The sequence below is a fragment of the Tupaia chinensis genome, unplaced genomic scaffold (assembly GCF_000334495.1).
Source record: "Tupaia chinensis unplaced genomic scaffold, TupChi_1.0 Scaffold000320_1, whole genome shotgun sequence".
Taxonomy (NCBI): Eukaryota; Metazoa; Chordata; class Mammalia; order Scandentia; family Tupaiidae; genus Tupaia; species Tupaia belangeri.
The window spans coordinates 3,274,830-3,291,403 of NW_006159813.1; the positions used below are offsets into that span (position 1 = coordinate 3,274,830).

At 48.0% G+C, this 16,574-nt stretch overlaps 1 protein-coding gene across 1 annotated transcript in view; it reads right to left on the reverse strand.

Moving 5' to 3' along the window:
- Positions 1–3,420: 3,420 nt before the first annotated feature.
- Positions 3,421–16,574, reverse strand: part of HSPB8 (heat shock protein family B (small) member 8) — an 18,108-nt gene continuing 4,954 nt past the window's right edge. The window contains exons 2-3 of the mRNA XM_006151554.3: positions 11,876–11,939; positions 3,421–4,418 (exon numbers count right to left, since the gene is read on the reverse strand). Of these exons, the coding sequence (XP_006151616.1) occupies positions 4,259–4,418; positions 11,876–11,939 (224 nt within the window). The 3' untranslated portion in view covers positions 3,421–4,258. The remainder of the gene's footprint in view (positions 4,419–11,875; positions 11,940–16,574) is intronic.

Consider the following 16,574-nt stretch of genomic DNA (forward strand, 5'->3'; position numbering starts at 1 on the left):
CAGATGGCATAATGGTTACATCACTGGCTTCCCACATGGCTGATCGTGGTTCAAGTCCCAGACCCAGCAGCTTGAAACTCACAGCAGGCATGTGTGCATGCGTGCTCAAAATCCCAAGAGGAGAATGGAGGAGAAGGCATTGCTGTGTGGCCATCCCCCATGGGGAGGGTGATTTCTCTCTTTCTGTCTCTCTGTCTCTCTCTCTCTCTCTCTGTCTCTCTGGCAAGCCCATGTGCCCCATGGCAAAAAATCTCTCAAAGTAAAAATCAATAAAGGGACTGTCTATCTGGAAGGACAGAGGGAAGTAAGGTGGAGGTAGCGGGGGGCGAGGCTGGGGACCTTGGTGGAAAAAGGCACCCAGGGATGGATCCGGCATCCTTGTAAGTCTTACAAAGAAGTTTGGACAAGTTCCTGGGGACAGTGGAAAATCAACAGATTTCTAAAGGAACATGCCTTTCGCCTGGGCTCACGTGCTTTCTTCTGCCTGTGAGGCTCCTCCCTATCCCTAGCCCTGCTCAAATCCTACACCCATGCCTGATCCTCAAGCTTCACACGGTGACCCCTCCTCCAGTAAGGCATCCCTGACTCCAGTTGCCCCTGCAAATCCCTACCTCAAAATATCCCCTCTTCTCTCCCCACAATTGGATGGACTCACTTAAGACCTAGTTATGTCTTGCTTGGTTGAAACTGTAATAGTTAAAAGCAGAAGATCTGGGACCAGAAGGTGGTGTAATGGTTATGTCGCTGGATTCCCACGTAATCAACCGCAGTTTGAGCCCTGGACCCAGCGGCTTAAATCTTATGCTGGGGATGTGTGTGTGTGTGTGTGCCCAAAATTCCCAAGAGGAGAATGGAGGAGAAGGGGTTATGGCCATTACCCCTAGGGAGTGATCTCTCCCTTTCTAGCTCTCTGACTCTGTCTCTCTGGTGAGCCCACGTACCTTACAGCAAATAAAGAAAAAAGCGAGACGCTCCAGGAGTCAGGCTGCCTGGGCCTGCCCTTACCAGGTGCGTGATAGGATGCCACACCTTAAATGTGCTAATGTACATACAGCCCTCCACACGGGGTCTGCTGCAGAGGATCCAGGGAGGGCAACGTCCTCTTTCTTTTTTATAAATAATTATTTTATTTAACTTTATTTCTTTGTTTCAACTTGACCAGAGAGGGACAGAGAGAGAGAGAGAGGGAGAGAAAGCAAGGCGCCAAGTCCAGGACTTGAACCATGGTTGATCATGTGGGAGCCCAGTGCCCTCAACATCCTCTTATTTGCCTGTCTCTGTCCACTCCACGTGGCAGGGACTATTTATATTGTCGGCTCCTAGCACAGCAAAGTAGGTGCTCAGGAAATGCTCACTGATCCTGCTGCCTTTTAGGGGTTTGGAGCAGCCCTGTAGCTCATTAACCACCACCATCTCCCCCCACCCCACCTTTTTAAAAAAAATTTTTGCAACAGGGCATGTGCACTTGCTGGAGAGATGAGAAGTGAGGAGAAAGAAGGCAGGGGAGACCCTCGGGGGAGATGGCTAAGGCTACACTGCAATCCTTTCTCCTCTATTTTCCTGCTACTTGTCTTGAGACTCAAACCACACAGTCAGCCATAGTGGGCTCTAGCTGCCTTAACCACCATGCCACCAGCTGGCCCTTTCCTTTAAACAAATGTCGTAATCAAGCCTTATATTTATGTAAGGCTGAAACAAATAGGTTAATATTCTTATAAATGTTTTTTTTTGAGTGGTTTTTACTATAGGGTGTGTGCGCCTGCCAGAAAGACAGAGGCACAGAGAGACAGAAAGCGAGGGGTTTAAAAGGGCTTGGCTCAGGGTTGGAGCATGTGATCCAGGCCTGGCTAATCAAAGCACTGGCTTCTTAACTCATGCTTAACTCAGGGATGATCACGTGGCACAAGCTGGTCCAATAAGAGTGACTCTCAGAAACAGGGCAGACGCTGTGAGAAAAGACTGGTTTTCCCCCTCAGGATTGGAAGGTGGGTGGGTGTGGGGCTGTAGTGACTGTAGCCACTTTGTGTCCATGACTGAGAGGGTCTGGCTAATCAAAGCACTGGCTTCTTAACTCATGCTTAACTCAGGGATGATCACGTGGCACAAGCTGGTCCAATAAGAGTGACTCTCAGAAACAGGGCAGACGCTGTGAGAAAAGACTGGTTTTCCCCCTCAGGATTGGAAGGTGGGTGGGTGTGGGGCTGTAGTGACTGTAGCCACTTTGTGTCCATGACTGAGAGGGTGTCAGGGTGGGGACAGCTGGGACCAGGAGCAACACCGGCAACAGGGAGATTGGGAATGAAGCTGACCCGGCAGGGCCATATCAGATGGAGGGAAACGGAGTTCGATTTCTTTCTTTTTTTTTTTTTTTTTTGAGAGGTTTTCGCTATAGGGCGCGTGCGCTCGCCAGACAGACAGAGAGAGACAGAGAGATAGAAAGCGAGAAATCCCCCCCCCCCCCAGGGGGGGATGGCCACGCTGCAATCCCTTCTCTTCCATTCTCCTCTCGGGATCTTGGGCACGCATGCACACGCGCCCGGCGTGAGTTTAAGCTGCCGGGTCCGGGACTCGAACCGCAGCCGACTACGTGGGAGTCCAGCGACATAGCCATTACGCTAACTGCTGGTCCCACGGAGTTCGATTTCATTAGGAGCCCTGAAGCCAGAGGCATCCGCAAGCAGCTTGTGTTCTGAACTGTGTGCACAAAGAAATACCCTCTTCACTGAATCCGTTTTAACTGAGTTTATTGGCACTTCCACAGAGTCCTCCCTGAGGTGCTGGGCTAGCGGCCCTCTTCTGCCACTCCACCTCAGAGATCTCTGCTCCTGGCAGCATCCGAATCTCTGGCAGCCCCTGCCTTGTTACTGCCGTTGCAGCTGCTATGTCCACGTCCTCTCTCCCAAAAGGAACATTTTGTTCAGGTGGCAATGTTTCTGGTCTCACAGGGTAGGTCAATACTGACTTAAGCCTGTCTTGGCTGTGCCCTTCCCTTTTATCATGGACTGGTCTCAGAGTAGACATGTGACCCACTTTGGGTCAATGAGATAAAAGAAGAAGTCATATGAGAAGACCTGTTTACCCCTCCCCACCCTCTCTTTCCATATACTGTCATATGATGAGATGCTTGGAGCTATTGCAGCCATTTTGCAATCATGAGGATGGATAGTGACTACTCTTGTGTGGACTTAATGGAGACGGCAGAAGGAAAAGATGGAAATACTCTGGGCTCTTGGCGTCATAACAGCTGAAAAACACACGGCACCACTTACCTCTAAACTTCTTATAAAGTAAAACAATATGTATGTCATTACAACCACTGTTCATTGGGCATTATGACTTGCAGCCTCCGCATTCCTAACTGATGCTGTCTATCCAGGTGGTAACTGCATTGAGTTTCTCATCAAAAGAAGCACAAGAGGCTAAGAACATCAGCTCCTTTATTCTTTTTCTTATGTACTGAGTGTTATTTTACCTAAACAACAGCACAACTCAAATAACGACACACACATCCCACCCGTAGACACAATACCACACGCCATTCTGCCAGGCTGTCTGGCCTTTGCTTGGTTCCTGATGGAGCTGTCTGGGGACAGCTCCCTCTGTAAAAATCCCGACTTGGACATAGGGGACACAAGAAAGGGGGACCTTAGCCAGAGAATAAACCGAGAGGCTCCCAGAGTCCCTAGGGAGTGCCAGCTTGGGAACATGCTGTAAACATCTGGGCAGAGGACAGAAGGCACTGTTTGTTTCATGTGGTTGGTAGATTAAGCCCATAGGGGGTATAAGACCTGTTATAACCCTCTGTAGGTCAGCCGTGTAGAGACACAGTGGGGTGAGTAGTGGGTTCCATTAACCAAACCATGCGGCAGGCATGGAAATTGGAAGCCCAGAGTAAGAATTTGGGTGATGGGGAGGTCCCCAGAGAAAGTAACCTTTGCATCTCCTGCAAGGCAAGATGCCAGGTAAAACGTTAAGTCCCCTTTTGTTTTGTTTGGCAACTATAGAATGTGCAACCTTTTCGTCAAGATAGAGAAATCCCTAGTGTTTTGGCATAACGCAACCAAGCATCGCTCGCCAATTGCGCCACCTTGTGGAAAAACCTATTGCTACACTATCCAGGAAATCAGTGGTCAGTCCCCACCCCCCGACCCCCCACATTTTAGTTGCACTAGATCTGAGTTTAGCTAAAGTAATGTACCCTGGAATCAGAGAAGCCCTAGGGTAGGGGACAGAAGAAGGATGGGCTGAGACTGGGGTCTCAGGTACAGGTGACTTCCTGGCTGTCCTGGGGAAGCTCGTGGTTGAAACTGCTCTCTCCAAATGGTGAGTAAGGCGGAACCTGGGGTGCCTCGATGATCAGCAGACCCTCAGGAGATAGGGAAGCAAACACTGTCACAGGATCCACCTCTGCAGGAAGCCTAGAAGAAGCACAAGACGCGATTCATTTATTAATTTTCACATAGCTTCAATTTTTTTTTTTTTTTGATCTATTGGAAAGAAAATCGTTTTGCTAAAAGCTGAGGCTTTGGAGATTTTCGAAGATGGGTTTGAATCCTGGCTCTGTCCCCTTCTAGCTGTCTTAGGAAGATCATTCCATTGCTCTGAGCGTGCTTTCTCATCGACAACGTGGAGATAATAACATCAAACTTTGGGGGCCAGCAGATGGGGTAATGGTTACGTCGCTGGACTCCCATGTAGTTGACCGCCATTCAATCCTGGACCCCGAGGCTTGAAACTCATGCTGGGCACATGTATGTGTGTGCCCGAAATCTTGAGAGGAGAATGGAGGAGGGATTGCAGTGTGGCCATCCCCCCAGGAGATGATTTCTCGCTTTCTGTCTCTGTCTTTCTCTGTCTCTCTGGCGAGCACAAGTGTCCTATAGCAAAAATCTCTCAGAAACGAAAAGTAACATCAAATTGTACGAGATTTGGAGTTCTACGACGAGACAGAACCTGAATGGGCTTTCCCAATAGGAAAACGGTGTGGCCAACAGTGGGTTTCAGCTCAGTTGGCTTTAAGAGCCCTGTGGCCCTTGGGTTTGCTCCTAGGTTGCGGCATCTACCTTGGCACAGGAGTTTTTCACTGTGAATAGCGCCCTGTAGCTCCCGGAGCTGTGTCTACCCAGGAGACTCCTTGCCAACGCAGAGCCAGCGTTTAAGAGCACCGCTGGGAAGAATGGAAGAGAGAGAGTGGGACCTGGGCCGGTGCCCTGCCAAGCTGAGCTTTTGAAGCAGAGACAAGGACAAAAGTCTGCAACTCCCTCCCACTGCTGGGGTTGCCCCCCCCCCTGACTATTTTTAACCATTTGTATGCCAGCCAGCCCAATAGCACCTGTCACAATGTGACAGAGCAGCCATGATCCAGAGCATGGACTTTGAAGGCAGGAAGACCCTGTGTCCAAAATTTGGACTCCTCCTGACTGTGCGATCTCGGGTTGGAGATCTTCCCTCTCTGAATCTCTTGTCTTGTAGGACAAAGGGGGTAATCATAGTGTCTCCCTCCTAGGAGGGTGTGAAAATTACACTGCGGCCACTGGCCCTACGCGGCAGCATGTTCAAGGCCAGGGATCCTTTAACACAAGTTGTGGTATCACTGAAGCACAGAAGGTTAGGGCCTGACTCTCCAGGACAATGCTCTCATATTACACACAGAAACCCTGAGGCCCAGGGCCAGCAGGTGCCATAGTGGTTAAGGCACTGGACTCTCACGTGGCTGACTGTGGTTTGAGACCCAGACCCAGCAGCTTGAAACCCATGCTAGGGATGTGTGTGTGTGTGCCCAAGATCCCGAGAGGAGAATGGAGGAGAAGGGATTGTGGCTGGCAAATCCCCTTTTGGGGGTGGGAAGGATTTCTCCCTTTCTGTTTCTCTGGTGAGCACATGTATCCTATACCAAAAATCTCTAAAGAAAAAAAAAAGAAAAAGAAAAACAAGAAAGGAAAAGAAACCTTGACATCCAGAGGTGGGAAGAGACTCATCTAATATCTCTCACCAGGTGACCTGCATGTTGAACTCAGGTGATGGGAAAATTATTTCTCTCCAATTATCTTTCTTTCTTTTCTTTTCTTTTCTTTTTTGTAAAGAAATATTTATTTATATATAAATTTGATCAGAGAGAAAGAGAAAGGGAAAGTGAGAAAACAAGCCACCAGGTCTGGGACTCAACTGTGGTTAGCCTTGTGGGAGTCCTGTGCCTGAACTACCACACCACCTGCCAGCCGGTAACTCACTCCAATTCTCTTTCAACCCTTCCCTTTTCACCTAAGTAAGTATCTCAGCTAAGTGTTAATATACTCTTAACATCTTTAGCCTTTATTACCTGCTACTTTCCTTTCTATTATTATTTTAAATTTACTATAGGGCACATGCACTCAGCAAAGAGGGAGAGAGTGAGAAAGCAAACTGTCAGGTCCAGGACTCGAACCACAGTTGGCCACATGGGAGTTCAGTGCCCTAACCACCTCACCACCTGCTGGCCCCATTGCATTTTTCCTTTTTAAGAAAGTCCGTGGTTCAGGTACCTTCAGGTAAGAAACATTCTCTAGTTAGAATTTCAGGGCCAGTAGGTTGCGTGGTTGTTAAGATGCTGAACTCCCATATGGCCAACTGTGGTTCAAATCCCGGACCTGGTGGCTTGCTTTTTCACTTCTCTTCTCTCTCTTCTCTCTCTGTATCTTTCTGGTCAAATTGAAAAATGATAATAATAAATAAAAATAAATATTTATAAAAAACACTTTAACTACATTTTGTTTTCATTGGATTAATTTTATGATCAGCTTCTTCAGTGAACATTTTAGTGATGATAATTTATCAAAAGTGAGTTGATTGCAAAGAAAAAAGTCTTCTATCCAAATAATGGTTTGGGGATGTAAATAAATGAGGCACAGAATTGTTGAGATAGGGCCAGCTCGTGGCATGGAGGTTAAGGTGGCTGAATCCCGCTTGGCTGATCCCACAGTTTAAGTCCTGGCTCTGGCAGCTTGAGAAACAGCGTGTGTATGCGTGGGTACCCAAAGTCCCCAAAGCCGTGAGAAACGGAGGAAAAGGGGTTGCATCATGATGGTGCCTCATGGGGGAATGCTTTCTTGCTTTCTCTGTCTCTCCAGAGAGGAGTGCACATGCCCTCTGGCAAAATTAGAAAAAAAAAAATCTTAACACCATGCAAGACAGAAAACAAAACAGTGAAAATAGTAAGCAAATGACTATAATTTGGTTTCCTCTAGGTATAAAAGTTAAGGGCTTTAAAAGTAAATAGGTCTGTGTTCATATCCCATATCTGGTCTGTTAAGCAGCTTTATTGACATCGATAAATAAAATTACACAGGCATACCTATATTTATATAAGGTCTCTTTTTCTTTCTTTCTTTCTTTTTTTTTTTTTTTAAAGAGGTTTTTGCTTTAGAGTATGAGTGCTCACCAGAGAGAGAAACAGACAGACACAGTGAGAGGGAAAGTGAGAAATCACCCCCCAGGGGTGATGGCCACACCACAATCCCTTCTCTTCCATTCTCCTCCCAGGATCTTAGGAATGCTCGCATACGCGCCTGGCCTGAGTTTCAAGCCACCAGTTCCAGGATTTGAACTGTGATTGGCCACGTAGGAGTCCAGCGATATAACCACTACGCCATCTTCTGGTCCCCATATAAGGTCTCTTTACTAGCTGTGTAACCTCAGTCGGCTCTCACCACCTTCTAAGTTTGAGTTTCTTCATCCACAAGATGAACTTAATACCTACTCAATGGGACCCCTTTAAGTAGTAAATAAAATTAAACTTACAAAGCTCTCTACGTGGCTCTCGGTACATCGTGGGTATCAATCAGTGGCATGACAGAGACCTGGGAAGGTGTGGAGCCAGGGCCTAAAGCTTGCCCGGGCTCTGGGAGCCATCCTCCTCTGACAATTTCCTGAAGCCACTGTTCCCTATTCTCTTATCCCAGTTGGGGAGGAAAAGAGCCCAGCTGCTTATCCGACTGTCCTGCCCCTAAACCTACTGAGCAGTCTAAGACCTCATCCTCTCCCTTCGTCCAGTCCAAATGGGACCCTTCACTGGAGACAAGGACACTGGGATGAATGTCCCAGCTGTGGCCCAGGCGACAGCTGCAGCGTGCTGTCTGGCTGGAAATCTCCAAGGATCCCCGCCTGGCTGAAGGAACTCCCCTGTCCTCTAATGACCAGACCTTTCCCTGGGAGAAGCCTCTTGAGATTGGCGCAGAGTCGTCCCAGACTGCAGTCTGTCTCCCCTGTGTCTCAAGTCCGGGCAGCGCCAGGAGGTCCCAGGAGTCCCAGCTGCTCTTGGGAGACTCCAGTCTTTTGGAGTCTTTTAATAATATCTGTTCCCACAGACCAAGTCCTGAGTTTATACCCAGAACTAGATGCATTTAAAAGATTTTTTAAATTTTTATTTATTATTGTTCATGTGTTTAGGGCATGTGTGGTCACGAGAGACAAACAGTGACGAGAGAGAGAGGGAAAGCGAGAAAGCAAGCTACCAGGTCCCAGACGCCAAGCACAGTCAGCCACGTGGGAGTCCAGCGCCATAACCACCACGCCACCTGCCGGCCCCACTAGATGCATTTTATGAACATCGTCTCTGTCCTTCACAACCCTGGCCATGCAGGAATGTAGACATGGAAGCTCAGAGCAGCTAAGCAAGGTGCTTAAAGTTACCCCGTTGCTTTCTCAGGGAGCCAGGACTCCCCCTTCTCAGGGGTGATATTTGAATATGTAACAGCTGGCATAGGCGGACACTGGCCAGTCAGAAGGGATGGATATTTGACATAGTGATGGAGGAGGGTCCTGGTGACCCTCTAGTTGTTGGAATGTTGGGAGGTTTGGAGGATCCTGGGGACAGAGTCAGGATGGCCAGGGATGGCAGGGAGGCATGGAGGGGGCTTAGAGCAATGGCTAGTTGATATTTTAACAACTAGCCCAGCTCAGCTGCTCAGTACCAGCTGAACAACAGCCCTACCTCTAGGGACCAACAGATGGCATAATGGTTACATTGTTGGATTTCCACATGGCCAACCATGGTTCGAGTCCTGGACCTGGCTGACTTAAAACTCATGCCAGGCTCATGGGTGTGCATGCCCCAAATCCCAAGAGAACGGAGGAAAAGGGATTGGGGCATGGCCATCCCCTCTGGGTCAGGGTGGTGGTGGTGATTTCTCACTTTCTGTCTCTGTCTCTCCAGTGAGTTCACACACCCTATAGAAAAAATCTCAAAAAGAAAGAAAGAAAGAAAGAGAAAGAAAGAAAGAAAGAAAGAGAAAGAAAGAAAGAAAGAAAGAGAAAGAAAGAAAGAAAGAAAGAGAAAGAAAGAAAGAAAGAAAGAAGAAAGAAAGAAAGAGAAAAAGAAAGAAAGAACTTTCTGCTCAGGTAAGTGTGAGCAGCAGTTTCTCCTGAGGCCTCTTAGCTGGTAAAACCCAAGAAAATGCCTGTCCTCTTAGGCTAATTAATTCGCTGACTTCTTTCAGGCTCAGCCCTTTTACAGCTTGGCCCTTGGTCCTGAGAACTCTTTCCTCTGTCCAAAGAAGCCCCAGTTCCCCTCCCTCTTCTCCCTGTCTCCCCCTCAGCACATTGGATCTGGCTGCTATACCAGGGAGAGGTGTGGGTCACGGGATGGCAGCCCAGCCAGCCAGCGAGGAGAACAAACCGTCTGGCGTTTGCCTTATCAGGAAGTGTCCGCGGGCTTCCCGGGACAGAGGCGCTGGGAGGGTCAGAAACGGGCACGTGTGTGGAGAGACGGGAATGCAGAATCCCAGAGCTCGAGGAGCCTCAGGATTTAAAAGCAATTGCTCCATGCACTGGACGACTCTGCCAGGGCTAGTGGTGGAGTCGAGATGCATCACCATTAACAACAAGAATAACGAATTGCCGTTTCTGAGGACCTACTACGTGCCCTTATCTCATTTCATTTTGCAGTTGGTAACTCCACAAGGCTAGAATCAGCATCCTTTTTTCTTTTAAAGGTGTTTGCCATAGGGCGTGTGCACGTGCCAGAAACATACACAGAGAGAAAGAGAGAGAAAGTGAAAAATTACTCCCCAGGGGGATGGCCACGCCACAGTCCCTTCTCCATTCTCTTCCTCGGATTTTAGTCACGCACATACACACGCATGCACCAGGTGTGATTTTCAACCTGTCAGGTCCAGGACTCGAACAGTGGACAGCCATGTGGGAATCCAACACCTTAACTACCATACCACATGCTGGCCTTGGCATCCCTTTTACAGGTGAAGAAACGACATTTCTTGCTGAAGGACTGAGTGTGAAACTCGGAGGACAGGGATCTGTCCTGGGCTGTTCTAAGCTCTGGTTGTAAAGACCTTGGGTATGTCCCTTCCCCTGTGGGAGCCTTTGCTTCCCATCATCCATGGAGGGGAGGTCTCTTCTCTAATGCTCACCTTTATCTCAAAGGCTAAATACCGTGATGGCTGGAAAAAGGCTCCCGGGCCAGAAACGCACACGGCAGAGCGATGCTAATTAGAGAGAGGGTATATGGGGGCTGCCAAAGAGTTCATGGAAATGCATATTCTCAGGAACCTATGCGTGGGTTTCAGTTTTTTTGCACCCACATTAACTTGCACTGTCCTTGTTCCTTATTTAAGGTTTTTGCTACAGGGCATGTGCACTCACTGGAGAGTGAAAAAATCTGGGAAAATAAGAGATCGTCCCCTGAGGGGAAGGCCATGCTGCAGTCCCTTCTCCTCCAGTCTCCTCTTGGAATTTTGGGCACACACACACACACGTGCCCAGAGTGATTCTCAAGCTGTGGAGTCTGGGACTCGAACCGCGGTTTGGCCATGTTAGAGTCCAGCCCCTTAACCATTACATTCTCCATGAACATTTGGAGTCCCCTGGCCTGTGAAGCACTCGACAGTTGCTGCATGAATGTAATGCAATCATCTTTAACGCTCTGAGTTTCGTCCCCCTACAGATACTCCCAGTATTCTTCAGCTCTGCCTGGTTGTCCTCTTGTTCCCAAGATTCCCCCAGCCCCCCTTTCTTGTTCTACTCCTTCCCTTGGCCACACTGGACGTGCCCTTTATCTCAGACTCTCAGCTTCCAAACCGCTCTGGGAAGTAAGCAGGGACATCCAGGTGTCCCCCCGCCAGCTCAGTCTTTGAGGATGCTCGGAGAAAACACACACTGTCCTTCCTGGTTACGGGACAAAGGCACAGGAAGCAGCCTCCAAAGATTATTTGGGGGCATCTGCTGCATCAGGGAGGGGCTTTCCTGAAAATGGGGAGGACCCTCCTTCAGACATAACGTACAGGTAAGTGGGTGCACTGGCTCTCAGCAAAACTGTGGAGAAGCCAGTTCGCATCTCTTACTCTTGCATTCATTTTATTGTTTTTTTTTTTTTTTTTTCTTCAGTGATTTAGGGCATGTGCACATGCCAGAGAGAGACAGTAAGTGAGGAACTGTCCCCCAGGGAGATGGCTACGCCACCATCCCATCTCCTCCATTCTCCTCTTGGGATTTTGGGCACACACACATACACATGCCCAGTGTGAGTTTCAAGCTGTCAGGTCTGGGACTCGAACTGCAGTCGGCCATGTGGGAGTTCAGTACCTTAAGCACTACCCCACCTGCTGGGCCTACTCTTGTATTCTTCACCTGCACCCTGGGACTGTTAATATCCACTTCGCATGTCACTGAGCAGATGAGATACTGTAATCTACGTGCCCCCCTTCTGGGACCCTACTGCAGGTTGGCTGTGACGTGTCTTCTCCTTTAGCTGTGAGGGTTCGATTTCCTGCCCCGGGGGTATTTCACAGACTAGATGCTCAGGAGGGACAGACCCCAGATCTTGGGTCCCAGGCACACCCCTCCTTGGCTCCCACTCAGAGTCACACGTGTCCCCGTTACTTACTGGATTTTCTTTGTGAAGTTCTTGGAAACGATGCCGCCTTCCTGTTGCTTCTCTTCGTGCTTGCCTGGAAGGAAGAAGACTGTCACGTGTCAGCCACTACGTCCCTTGGGCATTGTTCAGGACTCACATCCTGGCTCTGCCCCGCCTTGTGTGTGGCTCAGGGCTGGTGAGAACTCGGGGTGTCTGAGCTCAGGGCGGTTGTTACACCACCTTTCCAGCTGGAAGGTGAAATCAGATGATGGCCGGGGAGGAGGCTTTGACCGTGGTTTGTAGACAAGGCAGTGTTAGTCTTAGAAGTCACAGAAATGTGCGCCCTGTCTCCCAAATCTCCCCTAACCAGTGTAGAAGCCTGTGGTTAGCGTCCCAGACCCAGTGGTGGGAACGAAGAGGGGTCGTGTGCTGAGGGGCTGCTTTGCCAACCAGCTTGCTTTACCACCCACAGAGCCCTCTCCTAACTCTGACCACGGGTTTCTTCCTCCCTTTGTTACGGATGGGGAAACTGAGGCCCAGTGATGGGTTCAAGGTCACCCATCCAGTGTGCAGCAACGCCGGGTTTGAAATCAGCTCTCTCTGACTCTATCTAGGCCAAGTTCTGGGGCCTGGTGCCCCCTGCCCTCGGGTTTCTGTCTGTTCCACCTCCTGATTAACTCTGAGCCAAGTTATCTATGTCTAGTAGTGAAAGGACAGCCCAGAAATAATGCTTCAATCTGCCCGAACACACAGGCACTCCTAAGGGAGCTCTGCTTAGCAAGGGAACCAGAGTCGTGAAATCCCACCAGCCCACCTTCTATGGGGAGCAGAAGAGGCCCCCCTCTCTTTTTTTCCTTTTTTCCTTAGGGAGGGCAAAAGACGAAATTACAAGACTTGCGCCTCGACTGGCTTTTATCTTGCAGATTATTACAACAAATTCCTATCTTCTTGGTCTCTCTTCATTCTTTTTTCCTTCAATAAAGAGGCTGTTCCCAATTTATCCTGAAACTAACCAGATTGGTACACAGGGGAGCTTAGCCTGGGGCTCCTATCTCTTCTTTTTTTTTTTTTAAAGAATTATTTTATTTAACTTTATTTATTTATTTATTTACTTATTTATTTATTTTAATTTGACCAGAAAGGGACAAGTGAGAGAGAGAGAGAAGGAAAGTGAGAAAGCAAGTCACCAGGTTCGGGATTTGAACTTGCTTTTCAGCCATGTGGGAGTCCAGCGCCCTTAACCACCATGCCACCTACTGGCCCCTATGAGTCCCTTGAATAGCTCAGCTGGCTTCTATCACTTCTCACTCCTCATTTGCCAGGCCACATTCCAGAGTCAAGAACCCTCCTTTATAAGGGAGGCCCTTCTGAGGGGTTTCAGTGTCTAAACTGTAAGTAACCTTGTAGGACTCAGCATCTTTTACAGTCCAGATTGTTTAAAATTGATATTTTACAGGTGATTATCTTATTATTTTTTCATCAATGGTTCCTGTATTAGTAACGGTTTTCTGATTATAAGATAGTGCATAAATATGTTAGAAAAATGTAGAAAATAAAGGGGGAAAAAACTATCAAAATGACCCTCTAGGGGCCAAGGAATAATTAATCAGTAATACAACTGGGCCCACATGGGAAAGGGCTTGGGTTCTGATCCTGGGGCCGTCCTAAACATGCCACATACACACGTGATCCAGAGCAGCTGAGGCTGGGGGGGGATCAGTGCGAAGACCCTGTGTGGGGGGTCTGTCTCCTGTAGCTTTCTGTCTCATGGGAGAAATAAACTTTATATATATATATAGCCCATGTATATACATATATATAATTTATATTATTTATATATATTATATTATTTATATAGAAATACAATATATATGTACTCCCCTTAAGGGCCAGCCCATGGCGTGGTAATTAAGGCAGTTGACTCCCACGTGGCTGACTGCACAGTGTGAGTCCCGGACTCAGCCACTTGAGAAGCATGCTGGGTACATGTGAGGGCCCAAAATCCCGAGAGAGAGAGAGAGAGAGAGACAGAGATTATGGTGTAGCCATTCTTTCCAAGCGAGGATGTCTTCTCTCTCTCTCTCTCTCTCTCTCTCTCTCTAGTGGGTGTACATGCTCTCTGGCAAATAAAAATAAATAAATAAATAAAATCCCCCATTACCCTGAGGGTGCCACTACTGTATTTCTTAGCAGCACAGCAATGTCACATAGCTTATCCAATGGGGTCATTCTATGCATTGTGCTTAAAACCCGTTTTTGTCTCTTGCTAACACGGTGTCACGACTCTATTGTGTGACTGATAGTCTTTGACAACATAACGTCTAACAACTGCGCAGTGCGTTATTGAAGGAATATATAATAGGTCACTTGGCCAGTCCTCGACTTTGGCGCATGGAGGAGGTGTCCAGACTGGAAGAACCTCATTATTCTAAACAATCTTGTAGCTGCACCGGGCTGGATGACTTCGGTAGGCTGCATTCCAAGTTCTAGAATGCCAACGGCTTAATCTGTATTACTAAATTGCTCACAGGAAAGACGATACCAGTTCTTTCTTCCCTAGCAGGGAAGAAAGGGGGACGTTTACAGGAATTCGTTTTTAACCCGGAGCGTCTGGCTACCAGCACAAGCTATCCCACGAATGTGCTGTCACTTGAAGGGTTTATTCTGCGCTGCCAGCTCTGTGACCATCAACTGCCGGCCCTAGCCTGGGCCTGTGGCCAGAAACGCTATTCCTCAGTACCCTCCCCGAAGCCTGGGCCTCCAGAGGCCTGCTCCCCCTGGGGACCAGCCAGTGCCTCTGACTCAGCCCTTTTTCATCCCAGAATCTTTGTGCATGCCTGGTGCCTTGGGCGTAAGAACCAGTGATGGCCATGATAAGAGTAACTACAAACTTACGGAGCGTTTTTGCCATGTCAGCCACTGTGCTGAGCACGCTGCCTCTATCAGTCTTCCAACAGCCTTAGAAAGCAGGTCTCTGTATTATTACCATTAGGTGGATGCGGACACTTATGTCCAGCGAGGTTAAGGGATGTGCCCAAGGTCACATTTTAGAAGTGACTGGAGTGGGGCCAGCATATGGCATGCTGGTTATGTTGCTGGACTCCCACATGGCCGACCCAGGTTTGAGTCTCGGACCTGGTGGCTTGCCTTCTCACTCTCTCTACCCCTCTCTCTGTCTCTCTGGTCAAATTGAAGAAGAAGAAGAAGAAATTAAATAAATAATTCTTAAAAAGAAAAAAAAGTGATTGGAGCAAAGATGCCACAGCACACAGGTATGTTCCAGAACGCTGGGGTTTTAGTCCTGAGCGCCTGCTCTAACATCACCCAGCATGCCTCCTTTTGCCATGGAGCCTCAGTGTAGCCTTCTTTAAAATGGGGATGACAGCACCGACCTTCCTGAGTTACTGGAGAAAGCAAATGAAATGAGTCACGGAATTGCTTTGTTACTTATAAAAATACTGTGTGAGGTGTTAAGCTGTGACTTCTCTCTTGATGCTTGGGGAAAGGAGTGACCCTTACAAACTATTAATAGTTAATCTGGGACCAGCAGATGGTGTAATGGTTACATTACTGGACTACCACGTAATCAACCACGGTTCGCGTCCCAGATCCAGCAGCTGAAAACAAGCCAGGTGCATGTGCGTGCATGCCCAAAATTCTGAGAGGAGAATGGAGGAGAAGGGATTGCAGCGTGGCCATCTCCCCTGGGAGGTGATTTCTTGCTTTCTGTCTCTTTATCTCTCTCTGTCTCTCCGGCAAGCACATGTGTCCTCTATAAAAATAAATAAATAAATAGTTTTCTCTCTGTCCATGCTCTGAAAATTAAGTATTGGGGTTAGGGAAGAAAGGATCTCTGAGCAAAAGCAGCTTTAAGATTTCCACAAGTGGGGCCTGAGGAGGGGGTTAACCTGCTTGAAAGAGAGTGTTGTTAGGAAGAGCATCTCCAGGCTTAATTTGCATATATTTGCATAGCGCCATGGTTTATTGTACAGTTTAAGGATTATGAGTGATTCTTAATGTCTTCCTTTGCTTTGCCTTTCTATCTACATTTTCTACCATGAAAACATTTAATTTTTGTAAACAAGAAAAAAGTAATTAGGATTAAAAAAAATAATAAAAGCCTCACTGGGAGGCCAGGGGAGCCGGAGGCCCCTTGCAGGGACTGTTTTCTCAGCATGTCTTAGAGAAATCCAGGTGCCAAGCAGGCGTCAGCGCCCAAGGAAGGCTATTGGCCCAGCTAAAGAAAGAAGGTTCTGTCTCTAGGGCAGGCAGAAGCCCTGGATTAAGGAGAAGGGTGGGAATGAGGCCTCGGGGGCTTTCCAGTCCCTGTCTTAGCCAAGGCCTGGCCCAGTGGCCCATGAAGGGAACATTTCTTGGCTGGTAGCTACGGGGGGGGGTGGGTAGGGACATGTGAGGCTTGATGGAAATTGTCTAGTCCAGCATTTTCCCAACAGTTCCCTGGAACAAGCTACTTGAACATGGTCAGATAAGACAGGGCTACCTCTCAAGCCAACTTAAAGGCTCTAATAAGTCCTGCAATGGGGACACCTGTTTATAATCTTATTTAACATGTTCTAAAACTCTGAACTCTCCTTCCCCCACTTCTTAGCTCTTAGCCATCCCTTGAAGCACATCTTTATATTTTTTAAAAGACAGAGATTTTTTTTTTTATTTTAGAGCATGTGCACTTGCATGAGAGACTGAGACAGTGAGAGAGAAACTGAGAAAT